The sequence below is a fragment of the Octopus bimaculoides genome, chromosome 10, assembly GCF_046866305.1.
Source record: "Octopus bimaculoides isolate indiv1 chromosome 10, ASM4686630v1, whole genome shotgun sequence".
Lineage (NCBI taxonomy): Eukaryota > Metazoa > Mollusca > Cephalopoda > Octopoda > Octopodidae > Octopus > Octopus bimaculoides.
In genome coordinates this window covers 18,003,905-18,026,506 of record NC_142937.1, presented here as the reverse complement: position 1 = coordinate 18,026,506, position 22,602 = coordinate 18,003,905, and the positions used below count along the sequence as shown (strand labels likewise).

Below are 22,602 nucleotides of genomic sequence, written 5' to 3'. Positions count from 1 at the left end.
TTTAGTATGGTTTCTACAGCTGGATGCCTCCATACTTTTCTGAGAACAAGAAAGCAGTGTTGCAACTTTGTACTTCAAGTTAGCACCAACACCACTGCTTCATCTCTCTATCTCTCTCTTTTAAATGAAAGGAAAGTGGCCCAAAAGTACAAGATTCCTTACCCTCCACAGCAACTGAATCTATCAAACACTTCAAGGAACTCTCATAGCTTATAATATTCAGATCTAGCATTTTTCTAAGATGACAGTGTTACTACAGCTGCCATTGGAGGACATATATAATGTAGTTGCTCAGCAGAATTTTAAATTCCAATCCTCATACAATTGTCAATGTTAGTCATTTATTTCCCCAGGGTCATTAAAATATTTATCAGTAATACTCATTAAACCAACCACGAATAAGCCACCTAATTACATAAAAAAGAAAAAAAAAACAAGTGGCTTTTATTATAGCTATTATATAGCTAACAGATCTGTGTTGGTCAGTGCTGGTCATTTTAGAAGGCTGCCTAACAGTCAACCAGCAAGGAATATTACTAGACATTATTCATCGCCCAGTCTTATCCACTGTCTATGACCAAGACAATTTCATACTGGTCGAAAAAACCAGCTGTAAATAAGTATAGAGGACTGAACCAACAAGAAAAATTTTACACAATTGCTCCACTTGGTAGACATAGCAGTCAAATATCCCTAAAATCTTACTCCACCTTAAACAAAGGGGATGTTATATAATGTATTCTTACACAGCCCTAAAAGACAAGTTGGACACAGAATGCTTTTGATCAGAGGATTGCTCAGCGTTAGCCTGGGGCTGAACAATGCAATAATTTGAGGGAAGGTGTATAATTTATTATTATAAGGGAAATATTGTACTATATATATATATATATATATATATATATATATATATTTATATATATATATAGTATAGGCGCAGGAATGGCTATGTGGTAAGTAGCTTGCTTATCAACCACATAGTTCCGGGTTCGGTCCCACTGTGTGGCACTTAGGGTAAATGTCTTCTACTATAGCCTCGGGCCGACCAAAGCCTTGTGAGTGGATTTGGTAGATGGAAACTGAAAGAAGCCTGTCATATATATGTATATATATATATGTGTGTGTGTATATGTGTGTATATATGTTTGTGTATCCGTGTTTGTCCCCCCATCACTGATGTTGGTGTGTTTACATCCCCGTAACTTAGCGGCTCGGCAAAAAAGCCCAAGAGAATAAGTACCAGGCTTACAAAGAATAATTCCTGGGATCGATTTGCTCAACTAAAGGTAGTGCTCCAGTATGGCCACAGTCAAATGACAAACAAATAAAAGAATATATATATCTGACATAAAAAGATCATGAAGCGCTGGGCAGAGTACTTTTCAAATATTCTGAATTGGGCTCAATAGTTGATGAAGAACTGATCATCAGCCTACCACAAAGGCCTGTCCTTGAAGAACTGTCAGTTGCTCCTCAAATGCTGAAAAAAAAAGGCCATGAAACAGATCACAAATGGAAAGACATTTGGGAACGATGGCATACCAACCAAGATATATGAATGTGATAGCAGTCTCCTGTTGAACAAGTTATATGAACTCTTCTAAGGATCAGTCCCACAAGAGTTCAAAGACGCTTCTATTGTCCATCTTTTATAAGCTCAAAGGTAACAAATGTGAATATGACAACCATAAAGGTATTTCCCTCTTGTGTGTTCCTGGGAAGATCCTTGGAAGGGTTATCTTAAATAGACTAAATGATGCCCTTGCCAGCTTTGTGTTGCCTGGATCTCTGTGTGGATTTCGGGCTGGTAGAGTCAGAGTGGATAGAATTTTTAGCCAAAGGCTGCTGCAGGAAAAGGCTTATGACCACAACCAAGACATTTTTGTCACTTTCGTTTATCTAAAGCTTTCAACACTGTATCTAGGGATGCTCAATATCATAATTTCTTTCCATCAAAGGATGATGGCTTCTGTCAGATCTAGCGGGGAAGTGTCCAATTCATTCAGTCTCAAATAGTACAAAACAAGGTTGTGTTCTTGCACCACTCTTATTTGCTTTGTATTTCTCTGTCATGTTGGGAACCGCGTTCGAGGGTGTTAAAGGAGTAAAGAATTGGTGGTGGCTTGCTCAACCAATAGTGCTTCAAAGCAAAAACTAAGACTTCATGCAAACAGTTCACTTATCCTATTGGCCTCTTTTGCCAGACCGCTAAGTTATAGGGACATAAATACAGCAACATCAGTTGTCAAGCGATAATGTGGGGATAAACACAGACACACAAATATATATATATATATATATATATATATATATATATACACACACACACACACACACACACACACACACACACACACATACATGATGGACTTCTTTTAGTTTCCATCTACCAAATCCACTCACAGGGCTTTAGTCAACCCAAGACTATAGAAGACATTTGCCTAAGGTGTCACGCAATGGGATTGAACCCAGAACCAAGTGGTTGGAAAAGGAAATTATTTTTCACTTTTAACTGAGAAATAAGATTGAGCATAGGGAAGTAATATAACCATCCAGGTTGACCCCAATATGTAATTGGTTAGATTCAAAAGTGATATAAACAGAAAGCATCAACATTTTGCAAGAATTAAAACAAAATTAAATACAGCACCTTCCAACCAGACCTAAAAAAAATTCTAAAGAGAGCTTAATCACATAAAATATGGAAATTACATAAAATTGCCACCTGTGCATCATACTAAAAGTATATACACTGTTGAAAGGCACATGATGTTGTGGATTTTGTCTGAGAGAAAATGTTTTCATATGCTTTTGTTGAAGACACAGGATTATATATCAGAGCAAGGTGAACATTGCCTCAACAATAACTCAAGAGAACAGCTGCATTTCAGCCTAGTTGGGGTTCATCAATGCTGTGCTTCAATATATAGGAAATAGTGAATAATACATTCACTGAGATTGCAGAAAGCTTACAAGACTGTAAAACTAAGATGAGTGAACATAACTGAAATAGCATTAAATTAAAACATCTACCTGTCTATCATACTAAATGATACACCATTGAAAGGCTATAAAAGAAAAAAAAACTCAGTGAATGCTAATTTTGTGTGACCTAAAATAATTTGGTGGGGTGGGTGCAGAGAGAATATAACTGAGTATAGTTAAATATATAGTCTTTTATAGAATAGTAGAGAAAGTGAAATAAGAAATTAAGACAAAATTGTTTTAGGTAAATATCTGTTTCAGAATAGTTTATGATATAATTGTGATAGGAAATCTATAAAATAAAATAAAAATATTTCTCAATTTTTTTTCCCAGCCTCTTCTATTTATTCACATGTAATTTTCTTCACATTTTAATATTACATTATGCTTTTGTTACTTAAAATTTTGGGAAATTATTGCACTAAAACCAGTTGTTACACAACAACTTACAGAACTAAAAGAAAAACTCAAATTCTTCAGTTTGTTATGCTGACTTAAGTAAACCATTTTGATTCCTGACTATAAAAAAAAATAATAAACAGTGAGGTAGGGAGGCTGCAAAAAAAGGAAAAATCTAATCATCATCTTTGTAGTTCACTTTGAAACAACTTCAAGCAATTTAATTTCTACCAATGGAAAACTTTCATCAACTAAAATAATATATTGATTTTTTGGTGGCTAGTGATGGTGGTGCACTATTGAGCAATATTATTATTATTATTATTATTATTTCACAACTATCATCAGAACTACATTTGCTTGGTGAAGCAGCAAAACTAAGTGGAGAAGAATAACATATTTTAAAGACAAAAAAGAAATCATTCAAGAAATATATAATAATAATAATAATAATAATAATAATAATAATAATAATCAAATAATAATAATAATAATAATAATAATAATAATAATAATAAAGCTTGAAGAATAATCAATAGTAATGCAATTTGCATGCCAAACAAAATTTTGAATATTTGCTTTTGCGAATGATTTGATAAAATATAAAAAGGACGCCAGTCTGTTTGCAGGCAACATTCCCAGATGAACTTGAACCAAGATAAACATATAAATTAAAAATAGTATGAAGCCCAAGTTGATTGGGACTTCGACTTTTGCTTATTGACTTATATTAAGAATGAAGTATTCTACCCAGAAACAAAATTCGATGTCTGCAAGGAATTTGAACACAATCTGTTAAGAGCATGCATGTATGTATATATGTATGTATATGAATGTGTGAGTGTGTTGCGCAGGTGGTCTCGTAACTGATGGAATCAATTATTTCACTTCTGTTGCATAAACATCTGCCTATCATTTTCTTTTCCTTATTATTATTATTAACAGTTTTTGTATCATATTCTCAACTAATATTCGTCTGACCACAAGTAACTAAGCCAACTGAGGGGGTAACCTCTATGCAGTCACTTGACCTGCAAGAAACAGCAGCCACATCTGCCACACACACACTTCCCATATTGTATCCCACTGTTTTAGAAGAGGACATGAATAGATAATGTGATCCTGGATCCCTTGCACAAAGGAAAATGGACAGGATGGCCATGGCTGGAATAGAGCTTTGGCCATAGATCTCTTCAATAAAGATAGGTTAAACAACAACAAAAAGTTAATACAAAGTGAGAGCCACAAAAATGGCAGGTGTACATCACCACCACAAAACAGAATTGCTTATCCCCAAGTCAATTCAGAATAAGATGGCCTATGATCAAAAGTGTGCCAAGCATGACCATCTCATCGCTTATTCAGGCATAAGGTAACTGGGGACATCAACTGATGTGTTTCTTCCAGTATTTGTGAGGAATTTAGCTTCTATTTTTAACAATTCAAATGACCACAGAGGGCTCTTGATGGTTTGTTTTATAAGTTCAGGAAATGCTAAATTCAGATGATAAGGTTGGTGATAATTAAAAAACAATTAAATATATTACCGTCATTTAATGCCCACTTCTCCATGCTCACATGGGTCAGACAGAATTTGCTGAGGAAGATTTTCTATAGCAAGAATTCTTCAGGTCACCAACTCTCACCAGTTTCCAAGAAAGGTAATATTTCAATATTTTCCCCATGGCAAGATGATTGGAAATGAAGGACACTGCTTGTGTGACAGTGACAATCATTTACAACTATCATGTCATGTCAAAACAAAGACACACAAGTACACATATATGATGGGCTTCTTTCAGTTTCTGTCTTCCAAATCCACTTAGAATTTGGTCAGCCCAAGGAGCTATGTAGTAGGACTGAACTTGAAACCATACAGTTAGGAAACAAACTATTTAATCATACAACCATGTCTACACCTGAATACATTGAAGTTAAACTGGATTTCTCTCTGGAGTGAGTAACTCTGTGATGTTAGAGTCTTCACTCCTTGTGGCAATCAAACTCTTTTATAAACTTTCCTACAAGCTAAATATTAGCAATGCATCATCATCTACAACAACAATAATAGTTCAAAGATTTTACTTTAATATTACAAGTAGTTGCTTTTGTAATAAGTCATTCATGACCCTTGCAGGACTTCCCAGACTGATGAAACCAATTCCCAGCCTTCATCATCGTCATCATCATTTAACATCAGTCTTCCATATTGGTATGGGTTGGATGGTTCAATAAAATCCACTGAGTTTTGAACTCCAATGTCTGCTTTGGTACAGTTTCTATGGCTGGAGAAACCTTCCTAATGTCAACCACTTTACAAAAGTGTATAAATGCATTACTCATAGTAGAGGCTGGAATGATGTGGCAAATAACTGACAAGACAAAAAAAAAACGAAAACTAGAAACACTCCTTTGACTGAGTGAGAATGTAGTAGAGAGGGAAGTGGCTTTATGACAGGATTTGAGAAGCTAAAGAATGACAGAGGGACAGGAACAAGTATTTTGCTGTAGAGGAAACACATGACTAACTCACATTATTATATATAGTATAAAGTTAATACAAAGTGAGAGCCACAAAAATGGCAGCTGTACATCACCACCACAAAACAGAATTGTTTATCCCCAGGTCAATTCAGAATAAGCTGGCCTATGATCAAAAGCGTGTCAAGCATGACCATCCCATCCCTTATTCAGGCATAAGGTATCTGGGGACATCAACTGATGTGTTTCTTCCAGTATTTGTGGGAGAATTTAGCTTCTATTTTTAACAATTCAAATGACCACAGTGGGCTCTTGATGGTTCGTTTTATAAGAAGTTCAAATGATTAGGCTGGTGGTAATTAAAAAAATATGTTGTATAGGGTGGGTGAGAAAGACAGATAAAGATGATGAGGGGTCAGGGATAACCCCCAAGGTCTGCAAAAGAAAAATAAAGAGAATGAACTAGAGGCCTTGTCCATGTGTAAGCAAAAGAGTAAACTTTCACCAACAATACAAAGACCTAACACCTGTATTGGTGCAGGAGGTAATAAAGCTAAAGAGTGTAGTGATCAGAGTTTCAGGTAGTTAAGAACATCTCATGTTGCTTTTTGTTTCTGAGTTTATCAAGCCTTGGACACCTTTAGAAGAGTCCTAACTGTTGCAAGCATTCAGGACAAGTTTCTAGTTTAAGGAAATCTTTCTATCTCTTCCCCTTTAGAGGTCCTGCAACACATCATGGATACTGCCTCTTCTCCTGATTAAACAAGACTGAAAAAAAATTTACTTTCTTTGCAGGGTAACATTTTTGTGTCCCTGTTTTGGGTTGCTTTTATTATACCTATATTTACCTCCTGTTAAATATTTTGTTTCCAAATGCAATATATTTGAAATGTTCAAGAAATTTTATTTATTTTGTTATTTAGACACTTGCTGCTCTTGTCAGTACACAAGTGGTGTAACATTAATTGGTTGAAGACGATTACACAAAACAAGTAAGAGCTTCACTCACACTTAGTGGAATTGGTGCAATAAGAGAACAGTTAAGACACTGGGTCAACCTTGTGAGTTGAAACTGCAATAAATAGACATTATTATTCTGTAATATCAGTAGATTATTTACTCATGTAATGGAGATATAAGAACTGACTGAACAAGGTTGCTGTTTATACTAAACTAAATAGTAAAAATAAGGGGATGAAACTGAAAGAAGTCAATCATGTATATATATCTGTGTGAGTGTGTGTGTCTGCCACCACTGCTTGACAACTGATGCTGGTGTGTTTATATCCACAGAACTTAGTTTGGCAAAAAAACACTGATAGAAAAAAAAAACAGGCTTAAAAACAAGTACTGGATTGAATTCATTTGACTAAAAATTCTCCCCAGCATGGCTGCAGTCTAATGACTGAAACAAGATAAAAGATATTCTAATGTATTCTTAAGGCTTAATCAATTTACTTCTTACTCCCAATATATTACGAATATTAATTCTGTTTTTAAGAAGTAATAGAAGGCAAAGATGAACCTGATGAGATTTTAACTCAAAATGTACACAGTTAAGAACAAACATGGTCATCATTGTTTTAATGTTCACTTTTCCATGCTTGCACAGGTTGGCCAAAGTTGAAGTAGATTTTTTCCAGCTGGACATCCTGTTTCTAAGCAAGGGAATATTTCCTCATGGCCAGACAGGTCTTCACAAAAGATTGGAAATGGATGACACTGCTTGTGTAACAGTGATACTTGCTTACAACTGTCACACAATGTCAAGACAAGGAGACACAAACACACATTTATACATAGTTCATGTGTGCCTGTGTATACACACACACACACACACACAGCAGGTTTCTTTCAGTATCTGTCTACCAAATCCACTCACAAGCCTTTGGTTGACCCAGGGCTACAGTAATGCCCAAGATGCCATTCAGTAAGACTGAACCCAAAACCACATGGTTGGGAAGCAAACTTCTTAACCATACCAACACCTACAACACATTAATACTCTGCTATTTCCATTCCTTCCCGTGCATCTGCCATAGTTTTCAAGGCTGAGTCATAACTTCCCCAACCAGCCACAATAAACCTAATCTTACCTAATAAGTACAAACGTCTCATTGCCACACATAACAACATGTGTACACTGTTTGTTGCAGATAAGTATCCTTGAGGTTTTTTGGGGGGTTTTCTTTTTTTTTTTTTAAATACACATTGAGATCACCATTCATGGTAATAATAGTGGTGGTGGAGGTGTGGGGGCAGGGATGAAAATGAATGTCTGAAATACACTACTCACTCATCATGTAATGCTGTGAGATAAGAAAACAATGCTGCAGTAATGACTGATAAAATATGCGGCAGGAAATAGCGAGGACGCCGTTTACTAAAGAAGCAATCAATATGAAATCAGTTAAACAAAATTCATTTTGAAGAATGGATCTCTTCTATTGATTTTGATGAAGAATATTCAGTTTGTTTCGATCAGCTGAATGACCTATTCTATGAATCACTGTGTGAAATGGCTGTGTATCTCTAAGAGGTGTATGTGTGCATGACCTTAATGTGAATTGTAACAGGAAATCAATGTGACACATGTGACAATGTTAGACCTTTGAATTAAGGGCCAGAATACCCTTCTGATTTTTATGATGATAGTAATGCTGATTCAGAAATATAGATCGAGGATCATTTATGTCAAAAGAACTTCTGATAGATGCTAGTGAAACAGAAAAATAGAAAATGAAGTAGACTGTTCTGGAATTGTGGAAGTCTTCATTTAAAACAAAAACAATTTCTTAATAAAATTATAACTAGTAATAAAACTATTTTTCATTGTCAATATCGCTGTTACATCCATTTTTTTCATACTTGCATGGGTCAGATGAAATCTGTGAAGGCAGATTTTCTGTATGTATAGCCAGATGCTCTCCCTGTCACCAACTACTACCTGTTTACAAGCAAAGTAATATTTACCCAGAGCTGGATGGTATGCTTTTGGAGAAAATTGGAAACGAATGACACTGCTTGTGTGATGGTGAGATTCAAATAAAACTATCATGTGATATTAAATCAAGGAGACACAAATACACACATACAAAGCAGGCTTCTTACTGTTTCCATTTACCAAATCTACTCACAAGAATTTGCCCCCCACCCAAGAATATAGTTGAAGATTCTTTATCAAGGTGATATGCAGTGAGAGTGAACCCAAATTTAAAAAATATATTAATTTGTTAATTATTGCTAACAGAAAACACTGAACTCGGTTTCACTCCATTGGATATGGCTTTATTTAAGAAGTTGGTTTTGTAATCACATGCTGCCAAGTTCAATCCCACTGTACAGTATATTGGATAAGCGCCTTCTGCTATAAATTGAAGTCAACCAAAACTTAAGTGAGACTGGACAAACAGAAACAATGAAGAAGTCCATCACACAAACAATGTCAGGCAGGATGTGGATTTTCCCCACCTCAATGCCTTTCCCCCCAATATCAAGGGTCCCACCATTGTTATGAATTTCGTTTTTGATTGAACCATAAAAATGGTGATTTCGAAATTCTACACAGGTTGGGATCAATAAAACAAATACCAGTGCAATGTCAAGGCTAGTTCAATAAATTATATCTAACTTTACATCATAACAGTACAAAATCTACCATGTGCAAAAAAAAAAAAAAAATCAATGAATTAATAGTGCTGATCAGAGAAAGAGGGGGGGGGAGAGAATAATCAAATATAATCATTATCATCAGTTTTACATCTGCATTTTCTATGCTAGCATGGGTCGGACCATAAATGATTCATAAATACACTTCTAAATACAAAAGCTATCCAGTTGAAAGAGATCAATGAATTCACAGAGCTAATCAAGGAAAGAGAGAGGCAGACTGAGGGAGACAATCACAATGCATAAATGATTCATAGAAAATGCCATAACATGTGTGACTTTATGAAATAAATATGAAACAGATAGGTGAAAACAGGAAAAGGTTTTTAGGGCTGTTTCATCTTGGACTTGACAAAATAGTAGAATTCTGAAATGAGAACAGTTGTGTGGTCAATGTTTTTTAAAATTCATTTGGAATCTGTTTTTTTTTTTTTTTAATTTCCCACAAAATCACACTCCTACTTTAATGATTTCAAAACTAAATTAAATGTTTTGTAAAGAGCAAACAGACAATTCAGACTGACTCATTGCAGTCATCATCTCATATATATATTAAATGTAAAGTGTATGAGTTAGTGGAAACACACACACATACATACACACACCTCACAAGCTTATATGTGATTATGTTGATTGTTTGTGTGTGTGTACATATACACACAGCAAGTACAGGCATGGCTGTATGATTAAGTCTGCTGCCCAACCAAGTGATTTGGGATTCAGTTCAACTATGTAGCACATTAGGCAAGTGTCCTAGTAGATGGAAACTAAAAGACGCCTGTCGGGTGTGTGTGTGTTTGTTTACATTTGGCTCCTCCAAAAATTCCTGTGCTAAGTATTGATGTTATCATCTCCCTCATCCACAAATCCCTTGCTGGTTTTCTGACTTCATAAAGCACATGTATAGGTTGGCTGAGTACTCACTGGAGACATTATTATTACGGCTGGATAAGTGAGCTGGTAGAATTGGGAGTGCACAGGACAAAATGTTTAGCAGCATTTCTTCAGGCACTCTATGTTCCAAGTTCAAATTCCAGCCTAGTCAACTTTGCCAATCATCCTCTTGGAGTTGATAAAGTACCAGTAAAGTACTAGAGTTGAGGTAACTAACTTGTCCCCTTTTCCAAGCCCCCTTCAAAGTTGCTAGCCTTGTGCCAAAATTAGAAGCACTTATTACAGCTGGATGCTCTTTCTGTTGCCAACCTGTTCCTGTACAACATGAGAGCTTATATCCACCACACACACACACACACAAATATGGAATCATAATACTGATGTTATGGAACAATTAATAGTTAAACCACTTTATGGAAATAAATGAAAGACAGAGCTAATAAGGAAGCCATTGCATGATCACTAAATTTGCTGAAAATAGCAGTCAAATATTTCTTTATATCACAGCTTAATACACTCTTAAAAAAGTAAAGAATGCATTGGATAATATAATCCTAAATAAAGTTGCCTTTGTGCCAATTAATTTTGAAAATAATGAAAAGTTGGTTAAATAATTTAATTCTTACAAAGCTGGTGTTTGAAACAAATTGGCATAAATAAACATGAAATTTTGAGGGATTTGTTTAAGGAGATGACCTTCAACATAGCAAGTTTTTTTTATCATAGAACCAAGGGCTGTCTTGGGTAGGTCTATCAAAAGGGTTAAGATGACCTCAGGTTCATCCAACACCAAGGTGAGAAAGAGTTATATGGATGTGAAATCTTTTGATCTTACATTAATAAACAAAGAAACAGGCCAAAAACATTTTTCACTAGTATTTTGTAGAGTAGAGGTAGGGCTGATATCAGTTTGAAAACATCTGTAGTAAATTCCTAACCCAAACTTTGGGCTTCATGTCCCTGTTAAAAATTTAAATATTTTATAATTAGGTGTACTTCAGAATTATATTGTTTAGCAATATTTTTTTTTTTTTCTTTTCTCATTTAATTGCTTTGGAAAGGGGGAAGAAACTGTAGCCATGACCTTTCAAGACAGAAAAAGATTAATGCCATTAATGTTAATCTTGAACAGTTGAAACAGTTGCAGAAAAAACATGCAGAGACGGAATTTCAGGGAGCCTGGTTGGAAAGACTGGGTATAACAGTTAATGCAGAGGTTGGTAGACAGAATGTGTGTGATGAGAGCGAGTGACAGGTGAATCAAGAATGTTCTTGGCTGGGTTGGATGGGCATCATAAGAGCAATTTGAGATGAGGCCACTGAAATTGTAACAGAAAAGTCAGAAAGAGTGGGCAGCAGAAGTTGGAGCATGTTGTGTGTTCATATCAACAACAGCATCACAGTCATCTACCTTTCTTTGAATATAGTGGACCATGTCCAGGTATATAGCAGCACCATCTCAAGTGTTGGAGTAGTACTCTGTTTTGTTAACTGAACATGTAAAGAGTTAGTAGTTGTTAGGAGTGAAAGAATTTTCTGTCTCGGGAGAAGAAAACCAAGCTTTGCAATACTAATGATGTTTCTTCAGCGGTGATGCAGCCATCGCACCAAGTGAATTTAAGGGTTTTAGTGACATGCTGTTCATGTTTGGGAGGGCTACAATGGTTTCTTAGTTTGTGTAGTGATTGTGCTTTTTGTAGGTTGACAGAAACAAGATTGGCATGACTCGATTAGGTGTTCTTTTGAGGATTTTTCAAGGAGTCAAAGTACAGGATGATGATTATCATCATTTTACATTTTGCTTTCCATGACAATGAGTTAGTCAAGTCCTCATGGTCTGAGACAATTCTTATTCAGAGTTGCTTGTCCTCCTAGGTGAGTTAGTGGGCCATGTCTCACTTAAGTGTTTTATCTTTTGTGCAGTTTTTATGGTTGGATATCTTCCTAGCGCCAATCACTTTGTACTGAGTACATATTACTGTGACACAAGTGCTAGAAGTCATGTCCTTAACAAGATTAAAGATTTTCTTTGACTATGTTAACACTGGTCATTCATCAACCATTTTATGGAGAGTACTGAGAGTAATTTACTGTGGCACAGCACTAAAGAGATTGCTCACTGTTCGACATTGTCTGAGTACAGAGGAGTTGAAATCAAAACAATCCAAATAGTACATGGAGTTATTTAGCCCTAAAACATCCAAGATTGAACAAACCTATGAAATGTTTTCTAGCTGTGACCTTCTAGTGTATCTAAGACTACATTACTCAATGTTTTTTGTAGAGTTTAATTAGAGAAAGATTTAGCTGCTAATTCTTGCAAGTCAGACAATCACATGGTGATTCCCTTGATTGGTCAACAGTAAAATATGGGGGATTTTGGCACAACCATTGTGGCACTACTGTTTTTGCATGCATGCATGCATGCATGTAGTTTTGCCTCCAATGTCAAACAGTACTGCTACCAAAGAGTACGGACGGCTGTGCCAAATCAACAGCATTTAAATGACCAAGCCTAACTGTCTCATTCCATGAACAATATGTTTGGATAATTTTTTTTTAATGATTTTCATGACTTTACAATGTTTCATTTGTCATTACATGACATATCTAACTAGATCTTTCTATAATCCATGCATATGCCACATAATCAATAGACAAAATAAAAACAGAAGGAAAAAAAAAACATATACCAATAAACCTGGTCATAACAGAATAAACAAATAACAAATGAGATGTGCAGTTGTTCTGTTACTACTTTAATAGTCAGGATAGGATCTCTCTCTCTCTCTCTCAATGACCATCACAAATAACAGAAGGTATTTCACTAAATAGAACACAGACATGCTGCTGATACAAGTAGGAGAATCAATAGATATTCATTACTAAATGGCATAGCTGTTTAGCCATAGGTCAGTCCTGACTGAGTATACTTCTGATCATAGGTATTAGTCATGACCATCACATCATTTTTACCTTTACAGAAAGCAAATCCAGGATTATCCAATGAATTTTTTTTTTATTGTAAGGTATGATTTTAATGATATGGCTGCTACTTCTAGCAGATGGGGAGACACCCACAGCCTGCTGTTTAGCTTCAGGCTAGCCCCCATTTCCCTGAAGATTCAGTTACTGTTTCTAGCAAGTCAGACTCCTTTGTTGGCCTGTAAATGTTAATTTCAGTTCAAAGATTGTCTTCCCATCAAAAGTGAAATAATTGCCAAGCCTGTGTATGAGAGAGACGGAGGGGAGGGGAGAGAGAGAGAATAAGAGAAATATGTAAATGGCTCAAGGCTGCCAAAAGAAATTCATAAAAATTAGTCCAAAATTTGAAAATATCAGCAGATTGCATTAGAAAATGGTGCAAAATGTAAATTTGACAGTGATGACAAATGACAGACCTTCAGTGAGATGCTGTGCTTGAGAAGTGAAATCAGTCATGGCCGTTGCCGGTGTCACACAAATGGCACCTATGCCAGTGGCACATAAAAAGCACCCATTACACTCTCAGAGTGGTTGGCATTAGGGGGGGGGGGGCATCATGCTATAGAAACCATACCAAATCAGACTGGAACCTGGTGCAAATCAGACTGAAACCTCCCGCTTACCAGTTCCAGTCAAACCCATTCCAGCATGGAAAGCAGACGTATGATGAAGATGTTGTTTGTTTTTTGAGTTTAAACTGAAGGATTACTCAATACATTTTAATAGAAAACAAAATTTTGCAAAGAAAAGGCTGACAGTAACTTTGGATCCTTCTGATTTGCTTTCATTAGTATGACAAGCAAGTTGAAGCTCCAAAATCACTGTTGACCCTTTCCTTGTAAGATAAGAAGCTTGCTTCCCAACCACATGGTTCCAGGTTCAGTCTCACTGCATGGCACCTTGGAAAGTGTCCTCTACTATAGCTTTGGGCCAGCCAAAGCCTTGTGAGTGGATTTGGTAGAAGGAAACTGAAAGAAGCCCATTGTAAATATATGCGTACGTATGTATGTGTCCCATCACTACTTAACTAATGTTGGTATGTTTACATCCCTGTAACTTAGTTTGGTAAAAGACACCGACAGAATAAGTATCAGGTTTAAAAAAAAAAAGTCTAGGGTTGAGTTGTTCGACTAAAATTCAAGGTAGTGCACCAACATGGCCACATTCTAATGACTGAAACAAGTAAAAAAAAAAAAAAAAAAAAAGATATTAATGTATTCAGTTGTTTCACCTTAACCTAACTGTGACAACTAGTTTTTATTTACTCATTTCACAATTTCACACATGATTTGTCAAAGACTATATTATCCAATATATGCCAGGTTTCATTTTAATTATAAAAGCTTCAGAGTGTGGTTTGTCTGCTGTTTCTAACACACCAAAATGATAGTGTAAAATGTGATCCCATTGGACTGCAGAGAAGATGGAAGACTGCCTTGAAGGATTTAATTGAGCAAATCAACCCCAGCACTTTTTTTTGTTTTTATCATTAAAGGCGGATACTTATTTTACTGATTATTTTTGCTGAACTGCTGAGTTACAGGGACATAAATAAACCAGTACTGGTTGTCAAGCTGAATAAGGACAAACACAGACACATCCACATGGTGGACTTTCACACAGCTTCTGTCTACCAAAATCACTGACAGGGCATTGGTCGGCCAGAGGCTATAGGAAACACTTGCACAATGTGACACACATTTGGACTGAACCCGAAACCACGCGGTTGCAAAGCAAGCTTTTTTACCCTCACAGCCATAATTATCTAAATCGACCAGTTGGTATTCTAGAGACTGCACTGTTTCGCAACATTGATTTCTGACATTGTCACAAGTAGAAGGATGGGAGAGGATGCAGGCGATTTCCTCGAAGTGTATGCGTTACTTAATCCTTGGTGAACTTGGAAACCTCTACGTGGGTTGGTAACCCAGAAGAAATAGCAACCAAATTTACCTCAGATCACACCCTACCATATCAAGAAAAAGGTTAAGACACATTACATAATGTAGTTCTAAATATATATTTAAAAAAAAAAGTATAGTGGTTATAGATAAAGTGTCTTGGATCAATAGGTGTGATCGATAGCGACTTTACTTCGTTGAAGTATTTCGATGACATTCAGAGAAAATTCAAGCGAAAAAGCTAAATTCTACCCCGGAAATCATTTATCTGTTACCCACTTTACACCAAAAAAATCTGGGTTTAACCACCCTTTGTGTATTTAAAACTATACAATCCAATGTGTCCTCCGTTTAGGTTTAGCGACTACATACAGTTGCCCTTCGTTGGCAGATAAATTCTTCGTGTTTGTGGTGAATAAAAAAAAATTTCAGGAAACACGATTGGTAATTTTTATCGACTACGGATCATTTGAAAGATAAGATAGTCCCTGCGAAATTTAAATACGACAGGTTCTCTCAGTTATTGAACAGAAAACAAACAAAAATTTCAACGAAAGCAGGTCAACGAGGAGATACTACGTGGTCGCTCGTCATGCTAGAAATTGCAGTCAAATCGCAGTCGATGAAGGTTACATTGGACGATGATGTCACGGTAGTGAAACATTGTCCCCTCAAAATCAACAGGATGGTTTCATCTGGAATACCTTTAACCACAGATTCGCTCGATCAGCGTTAACGTGGGTGTTAGACAACATCGTGTTGTCATGAATTATTTCGGAGTTTAAATATGCAATAATGGGGTAGCAAAAATAAAATAGGTCTGGGGTACGAATCAGATAAGTAATAATAACAATGGATTTAGAGTTTTAAACCCGAATTATAATCGTTCCAGATAATTGTTTTAAAACATAATATAATAGAGGGTAACGTTTGTGTGTGCATAAGTACTGAACATAAACCATTACAAAATTAAAGAATTTATTCAAACTAGACAAACAGTAATGAACATATTTAAATCACACAAATTTCAGATTATAATGTATTCGATAAGAGGCAGGAGGGGAGAGTTTGACACATGAAGCAGTCAGGTAGGGTATATATATAGAGAGATATAAAAATAGAGCTAGTTATATGTAAAGAAATATAGCCCAAAGAGGTGTGTATAGTTAGAAAAGGTGGACAGACAAGACAAGCATATATACACAGGTACATCTGGAAGTTTAGGCACATACGAGCACGGGCTCTCCGAATTCTAGTAACATTTTTCTCTCATACATTTTTATACACAAGTTGTTGAATCTGTACGTAAATAACGACCTCTAGTGCAAAACTAAAGCGACAAGATAGCATGCTAATCATCTAATTTACAAATAAATCATCAATTTTACATAAATGACTAACAGTTACACGTATAGTGTAAATGATAATTCATGAGTCTGATAATTAAGACGAATTAAAATGACTTAATTACCGTTTTGTAGGTAATTTTATAGAGGACAAAACACAATGCTTTAGAATTTTCGTAGACATTCAGGAGCTCCAGTATGTGATGTAGACATTCAGGAGCTCTCTATGTGATCCCTTCTGTTAGAACCGGAGGTCGTATGTGTGAGTGTGTAACATTAGAATTCAGGGAGTTTAATTAATGGTGGTTAGAATTGGCAAGACTCAATTAAATGAGGGTGGAAGCCTGTGAAAAGAAAGCTAACGTTTCAGGAAGGACTTCTTTCTATAGAAAAAGAAAATTCTAAAATGAAGGTACCTGGAATGCCAGGGTTTCTCTTTTCCATCAACGTAATTCAATTTAAATCTGTGGTTATTTCCAACGAACAGTGAAGCAATTAAAAGGAACTGGATTAATATAATCTAGACTCAAAGATGAGTGATATAACTTATATGTATATATTCAGTTATATTAAGACAAACAGGAAAAACAGAACTCAAAATATGAGTATATGTATATTTTTATTAATATTTAGCGGAAGTAACAGAGTGACTCGAGATCCGAGAGTTTCGTGCGTTAACACTTATGAAACTAGTTTGATAAGTGCTAAACACACGAAACTCTTGGCCCTTGAGTCACTCAGTTGCTTCTGCTAAACATTAATTTATATATATATATATATATATATATATATATATATATATATATATATTACATATGTGTAATGACAGGTAAGCTAACGAAGGAGAGTATACGTGGTCATTTGAAGCTAGAAATTACAGCCAAATCTTTCACCGAATTAAAAAGAAAAAGAGATGTATTAGTTATTGTAGCTTTTGATAAGCTACTTGGAAAAAAAGAAACGTACAAAAATGACGATAAGCTGAAGACTGGACCCATTTTGGTAAAACAGACCTTATGGGACTGGTTTGGGCGGAGATGGGGGCGAAACCAGAACAAATGAGATAGAAAAAAAAAGGCAGAATAACGATGAAAACTAAAACAGGATGGAAAGATGGGTACTACTAAAGCAGCGCGGACCCGAACGCGCTAGCTAGTCATGAGTGGTCGACCCTAACCCTAAACACGTATTCATTTGCACACGCGGGTTAGGGATAGGGTTAGGGTTAGAGACATAGGGTTAGGGTTAGGATCGACCACTCAAGACTAGCTTGCGCGACTGCGCGTTCGGGTCCGCGCTGCTTTAGTAGTACCGAAAGATGAATTATATGAAATAATAGCATGACATACCTTATTGGAAGGAGTTTGTTTCAATATTAATCCTCTCCAGTAAAGTGTTGTTACATGATTAAATAATAACAACAGCTGCTGTTATTAACTGAAAACATCTCAGTGGGGCCATCTTGGACAATGACGTCACACGCTGCTGGCGTCAACGGGGCGGGGGGTAGACTTCCGGTTAGCTTGGCCACCGTTATTCTCTCCCTTCTCTTCATCAATCGCCTTAATTTTCTTTCTCTTACCACCACCATTACTAGGATTTCTTCTATATTCTCTTCTTCTCCTCCTTGTTTACCTCCCTCTTACTACGGCTACATGTATATTCTCTCCCTTTTCCTCATGTACTTCCGTAACCCTCTTCCTCCTACTACTTCATCCCTCTCTTTATCTAATTGTCTCTCTCTCTCTCTCTTTCTATCTCTTTATTTCTCTCTCTTTCGCTCTCTTTCCATCTCTCTAACCTGTGATTTCTTTGTTTTGATCTTGTTCTCCTATCATTGTTATTGTAATTATAATCTTTGTTTTTGTAACTGATTTTTAAAATTATTTTATACTGGGACCAAAAGGCAAGAGAGACAGACATGTATATATAGAGTCCCAAGGCATCGATCCTCAATTAAATACTTCTACTACTACTACCTACTTACTATCGATCCCCTCGCAGGATATAACCATAGGTAAACTCACAGAGCCACCCTCCAGTGGTTCTGACCATCAAAGAAACAGTCAGATCTCTCCCTCTCTCTTTCTCTCTTACAGTGATCATCTTCCAGTCCAGCAGCTTCTCTCTCCACTCTTAATAATTTAAATGACTCACTAATTGTTTTGATGTATCAATGGTTTTAATTACACCAGGTGAGTTGTCACAAACGTGGGACATCATTCCCGTAAATGTATAAATAATGTGTTTGTTTGCCTTTCTTAACGATATACAGTCGTTTCTTAAACTATTTCAGTTCTCAACGCTAATTCTTAAACATCATACCAACAAAAATTTAAATGTAGTCAATTTAAGTTTAAAAAGACATTATATAGACGATCAAAAATTGTTTTGAATTTCCGGAAAATTCTTCCAATAATTTTCTAATTTCCTTGTATCTCTTTTTCTGTTTAATATATTTTTTTAGATCTAAAAGCCAAAAAGTATAAAACTTCCTCAGTAGTCCCTTAAACTTTTTCATACAATACTTAAAACTTCCCCCAGTCAACAAACAGACTTCTAGTTAATTGCATAGCCAATTGAAGAAGTATATTTTAATTAACTGAAGTAGCATTATCATTTTTTTAAGAAACAGTTTTTTATATAATAAATAATTATTTTAATTTTTGTTAACTTCATAAGCCTTAACAGGAGGCACAACTTTGATTTAAATAACGAAATTAACAATCTAATTAATACTTTAAGATGATTTCTATACTGTTGTTATTCGGAAATATAGCTGTCTTTATGCCTTTTTCATTATTTGGCCCCAGATCTGTCCTGACTGAGCAAACATGATCAAAAACTTTGCAACCAGGAATTTAAATATTATCGAGTGTGCTACGCTTCGTTGCACACCAAACAAGTATCCTAACTTCATACGTATTAAGTCCATTCTGTAATTCAATCGTGCACCGTAATGGGGAAACTAATTTTCTGTTCCCTGTTATGAAATATTGGGATGTCTTCGTTTTTATGGTCCTTAACTGTTTTACAAAAACAAAACTTTGAAGTAACCTTTGTACACAAATCTCTTAAGAAATTGTGCCAATCGATGTATTTGAATCATATATACTTTTGAGAAAGTTCTCGACACCAACAGGCTTGAGACCGGCTTGGGTTCTCTGGTACAATTTTTTTGATTTCAAAGTGATTTAAATTAAACTGTCCATGAAAATTTCAGTTAATCTATGTTCCAAACACCAGCTTGATAATGACAAAGTTACTCTACTACTAAATTTTTCATAATTGTCAAAATTAGTTGAAACAAAAGCAGTTAATTTGAACAAAACCACTGGTAACGAAGGATTTAATGACAAATGCCAATGAGTTAAAAAAAAACCCCAGATTTTCCAAAATGATTTCCATTGTAGTTCCATCGGCAACAGTCTCAATGTTCTTTGTGATATTAGTTGACCATGCCCTCCTTCTACACTGTTCATGCGCACAACTGTGGTGCTCACCATTCAACCTAATCCAAGAGAATATAATTACAACTATAGGAGAATCCAAGTTGCCCACCCTCCCTAGGTCTGTTTTCTTATAACTTTCTTTTAAAAAATCATATTCTAATGGAAATTTTCCATATATATATTTTTTAGATGGATATCAGGGGGAAATTGTAAAGAAAATCTCTTTTGAGAAGTTTTGGATAATTCCAATTTTTTCTCAATTCTTAATGAGATTCTCCAGAGGTATATTTTATATGCTGTACATTACGATTATGAGAGGGGAAAAACATGTTTTTTTTTCCTTTTAGAGGATCATACTTTTAATGCATTATTATTTTTTGTTTTTATGAAATTTTCCAGAGATACGTTTTCAAAAGTGTAAATTATATTTCTTTAAAAAAAACAATCAAATCATACTCTACAACCTCAAAACGTATCACTCAAAAGTTTTGCTGTATCCACCCAAACTTATACTGCAATTATTTTATTTTTACATGTTGATCAGCTGAAGATTTTTCATATGATTTTTAAATGTGTTTTTATTATGTAACGATGTTCATTTGTCAAATAAACAAATCATTTTAACACTAATTTGTATGTTTTAAGGGACTATTTGAATAATATAAGCTCACTCAGTAAGGATTAACCTAGGATTTGGAAAGCTTAATATTATGAAGAATTGTTCATGATATTTTGATTCTCGTATTGTAGTTAACATTCTAGTTCAATGGCTTAGTTATGCTTGAAATAAATTTCATTTCATATGCTTTTATTTTAATACACCCAGCAGGCAATATTTATTCTAAGACAACCCTATTTTTAACTCTAATTTCAGGCAGAAATGCAAATGGATGATAAGTGCTGGACGTCACCTAACAATTCTATCTCTAAAGAAATTCTAAAATTTGGATCTGGTTTAGCAAGGCCTACTGATGGAAGTATTTGCATTGTTTCCATATCCCACATTGGTGGGGCTACTTTAAACAAAGATTCTCTTGGGTATGGCTTAGGAGAAAATGTTAAAATACAAATTGGAGAGGGAGATACCATTCTTGGAGAACTTATTGATGAATGTTTAGAATCTATGAAATTAGATGAATGTTGTGAAGCAACATTTCATATACTTTTAGAGTCATCAAAAGACTCTTGTGATCAATTTGAAAAATATAAATTCCAATTAGAATTGCATAAGTTTGAAAATCAAACAAATAGTTGGGAAATGACCACAGAGGAGAAACTGGCTGTTGCTATGCACCATCGGAAGAAAGGGTCTGAGCTTTTCAAGGCAGGTAATATAGAGTTTGCTTTTAAGCGTTATAGAAAAGCATTAAAATATGTAATAACTATAGACTCAGATGATGAAATGTCTGAAGATGTGAGAACTGAATACCAGAACTTGAAATCTACTCTGTATGTTAATATTTCTCTGTGTCAGAGTAAATATGAAAGCAATGATTTTGTGATTGCAAACTGTACCTCTGCCTTGGTTGTTGATAAAAATAATGTGAAAGCCCTTTATCATCGAGCACAAGCACAACTAAACACCAGGGACCTTGATCGAGCTTTGGCTGACATAAAAGCTGGTTTGGAACTTGAACCAAATAACCAAGTATTTCTTAAATTACAAAAAATAGTTAATTCCAAACTGAAAATACATACTGACCAAATGAAGAAGGCCATGACAAAAATGTTCTTGCAGAATTAGATCCTTGGGATCTTGTTTAAATAAACAACACTAAATTTCTCTCCCATCGAAACTTTTTTGTTATCCAACTATGGCAGTCAGAAGGCCAAAAGTTTAAATTGTTAAAAATAGTTATTAAAACTGGACTACTTTACCAAAGATTAATTGTTTTAATCTTTTTGTTACTGTATTTAAGCTGAACTACATTGCCTTTGGATCAATTAATTTTTTAAATAATGAAAAATTTAATAAAATAACTTAATTGTAATTAAGCTTGTGTTTGGAACAAATTAGCATTAAATTTGAAAGATTTTAATTTAGCTCACTTTAAAACAGGAAGTTTGTTTAAAAAGCCAGAGATTTAAGGCAGGTTGGTATCAAAAGGGTTAAACTATGATGGAGGTTGATGCAAATTTATCTTTGTTTCAAAATGAATCAATTTCATAAACCATATCTTGTTTTACTAAATCTCACCAAGCTTAAAAATTCTGCCTATTTTCTTCAATAAAATTAATTATTAATTACTAAATACTTAATTTGAGAGTTACTGGAGTACCTAACTCAACGCATTACATCTCCCTATCTGTCTTTCTCATGTAAATCTTCAACAGTCACTGTTTGTTAATTAGCTGCTGATTTAAATTTAAAAAATAATAATTTTTTTATCTAAATAAGCAGCTATTTTTCTTTTCATTATGTTTGTAACATTAGTGGGTTGGGTGAAGAGGCATTTTAAAAAATGCCTTTCAATGATAGAAAGCATTGAA

General features: G+C 35.1%; 2 protein-coding genes across 10 annotated transcripts in view; one reads left to right on the top strand and one right to left on the bottom strand.

Moving 5' to 3' along the window:
- Nucleotides 1–18,131, bottom strand: part of LOC106883985 (uncharacterized) — a 74,594-nt gene extending 56,463 nt beyond the window's left edge. For all 8 annotated transcript variants that reach the window (XM_052971065.2, XM_052971066.2, XM_014935145.3 and 5 more), the window contains exon 1: nucleotides 18,010–18,131. The gene's annotated coding sequence lies outside the window, so the exon portion shown is untranslated. The remainder of the gene's footprint in view (nucleotides 1–18,009) is intronic.
- A 121-nt stretch (nucleotides 18,132–18,252) lies between these two features.
- LOC106883987 (uncharacterized) lies at nucleotides 18,253–22,371 on the top strand. Of its 2 annotated transcripts, none has more exons than XM_014935148.3 (2): nucleotides 18,253–18,855; nucleotides 20,987–22,371. In XM_014935148.3, the coding sequence occupies exon 2, from the start codon at nucleotides 20,993–20,995 to the stop codon at nucleotides 21,854–21,856; it is 864 nt and encodes a 287-aa protein (XP_014790634.1). In that variant the 5' UTR covers nucleotides 18,253–18,855; nucleotides 20,987–20,992; the 3' UTR covers nucleotides 21,857–22,371. The 2 variants fall into 2 exon arrangements, with proteins under 2 accessions (XP_014790634.1, XP_089214569.1); XM_089358443.1 differs by lacking the exon at nucleotides 18,253–18,855 and adding an exon at nucleotides 20,111–20,230 and having other exon boundaries at nucleotides 20,987–21,994.
- The last annotated feature ends 231 nt before the right edge of the window (nucleotides 22,372–22,602 follow it).

Coding starts and splice junctions, on each gene's coding strand:
- LOC106883987 (XM_014935148.3), top strand. CDS start 20,993: ATGCAAATGGATGATAAGTGCTGGACGTCACCTAACAATTCTATCTCT.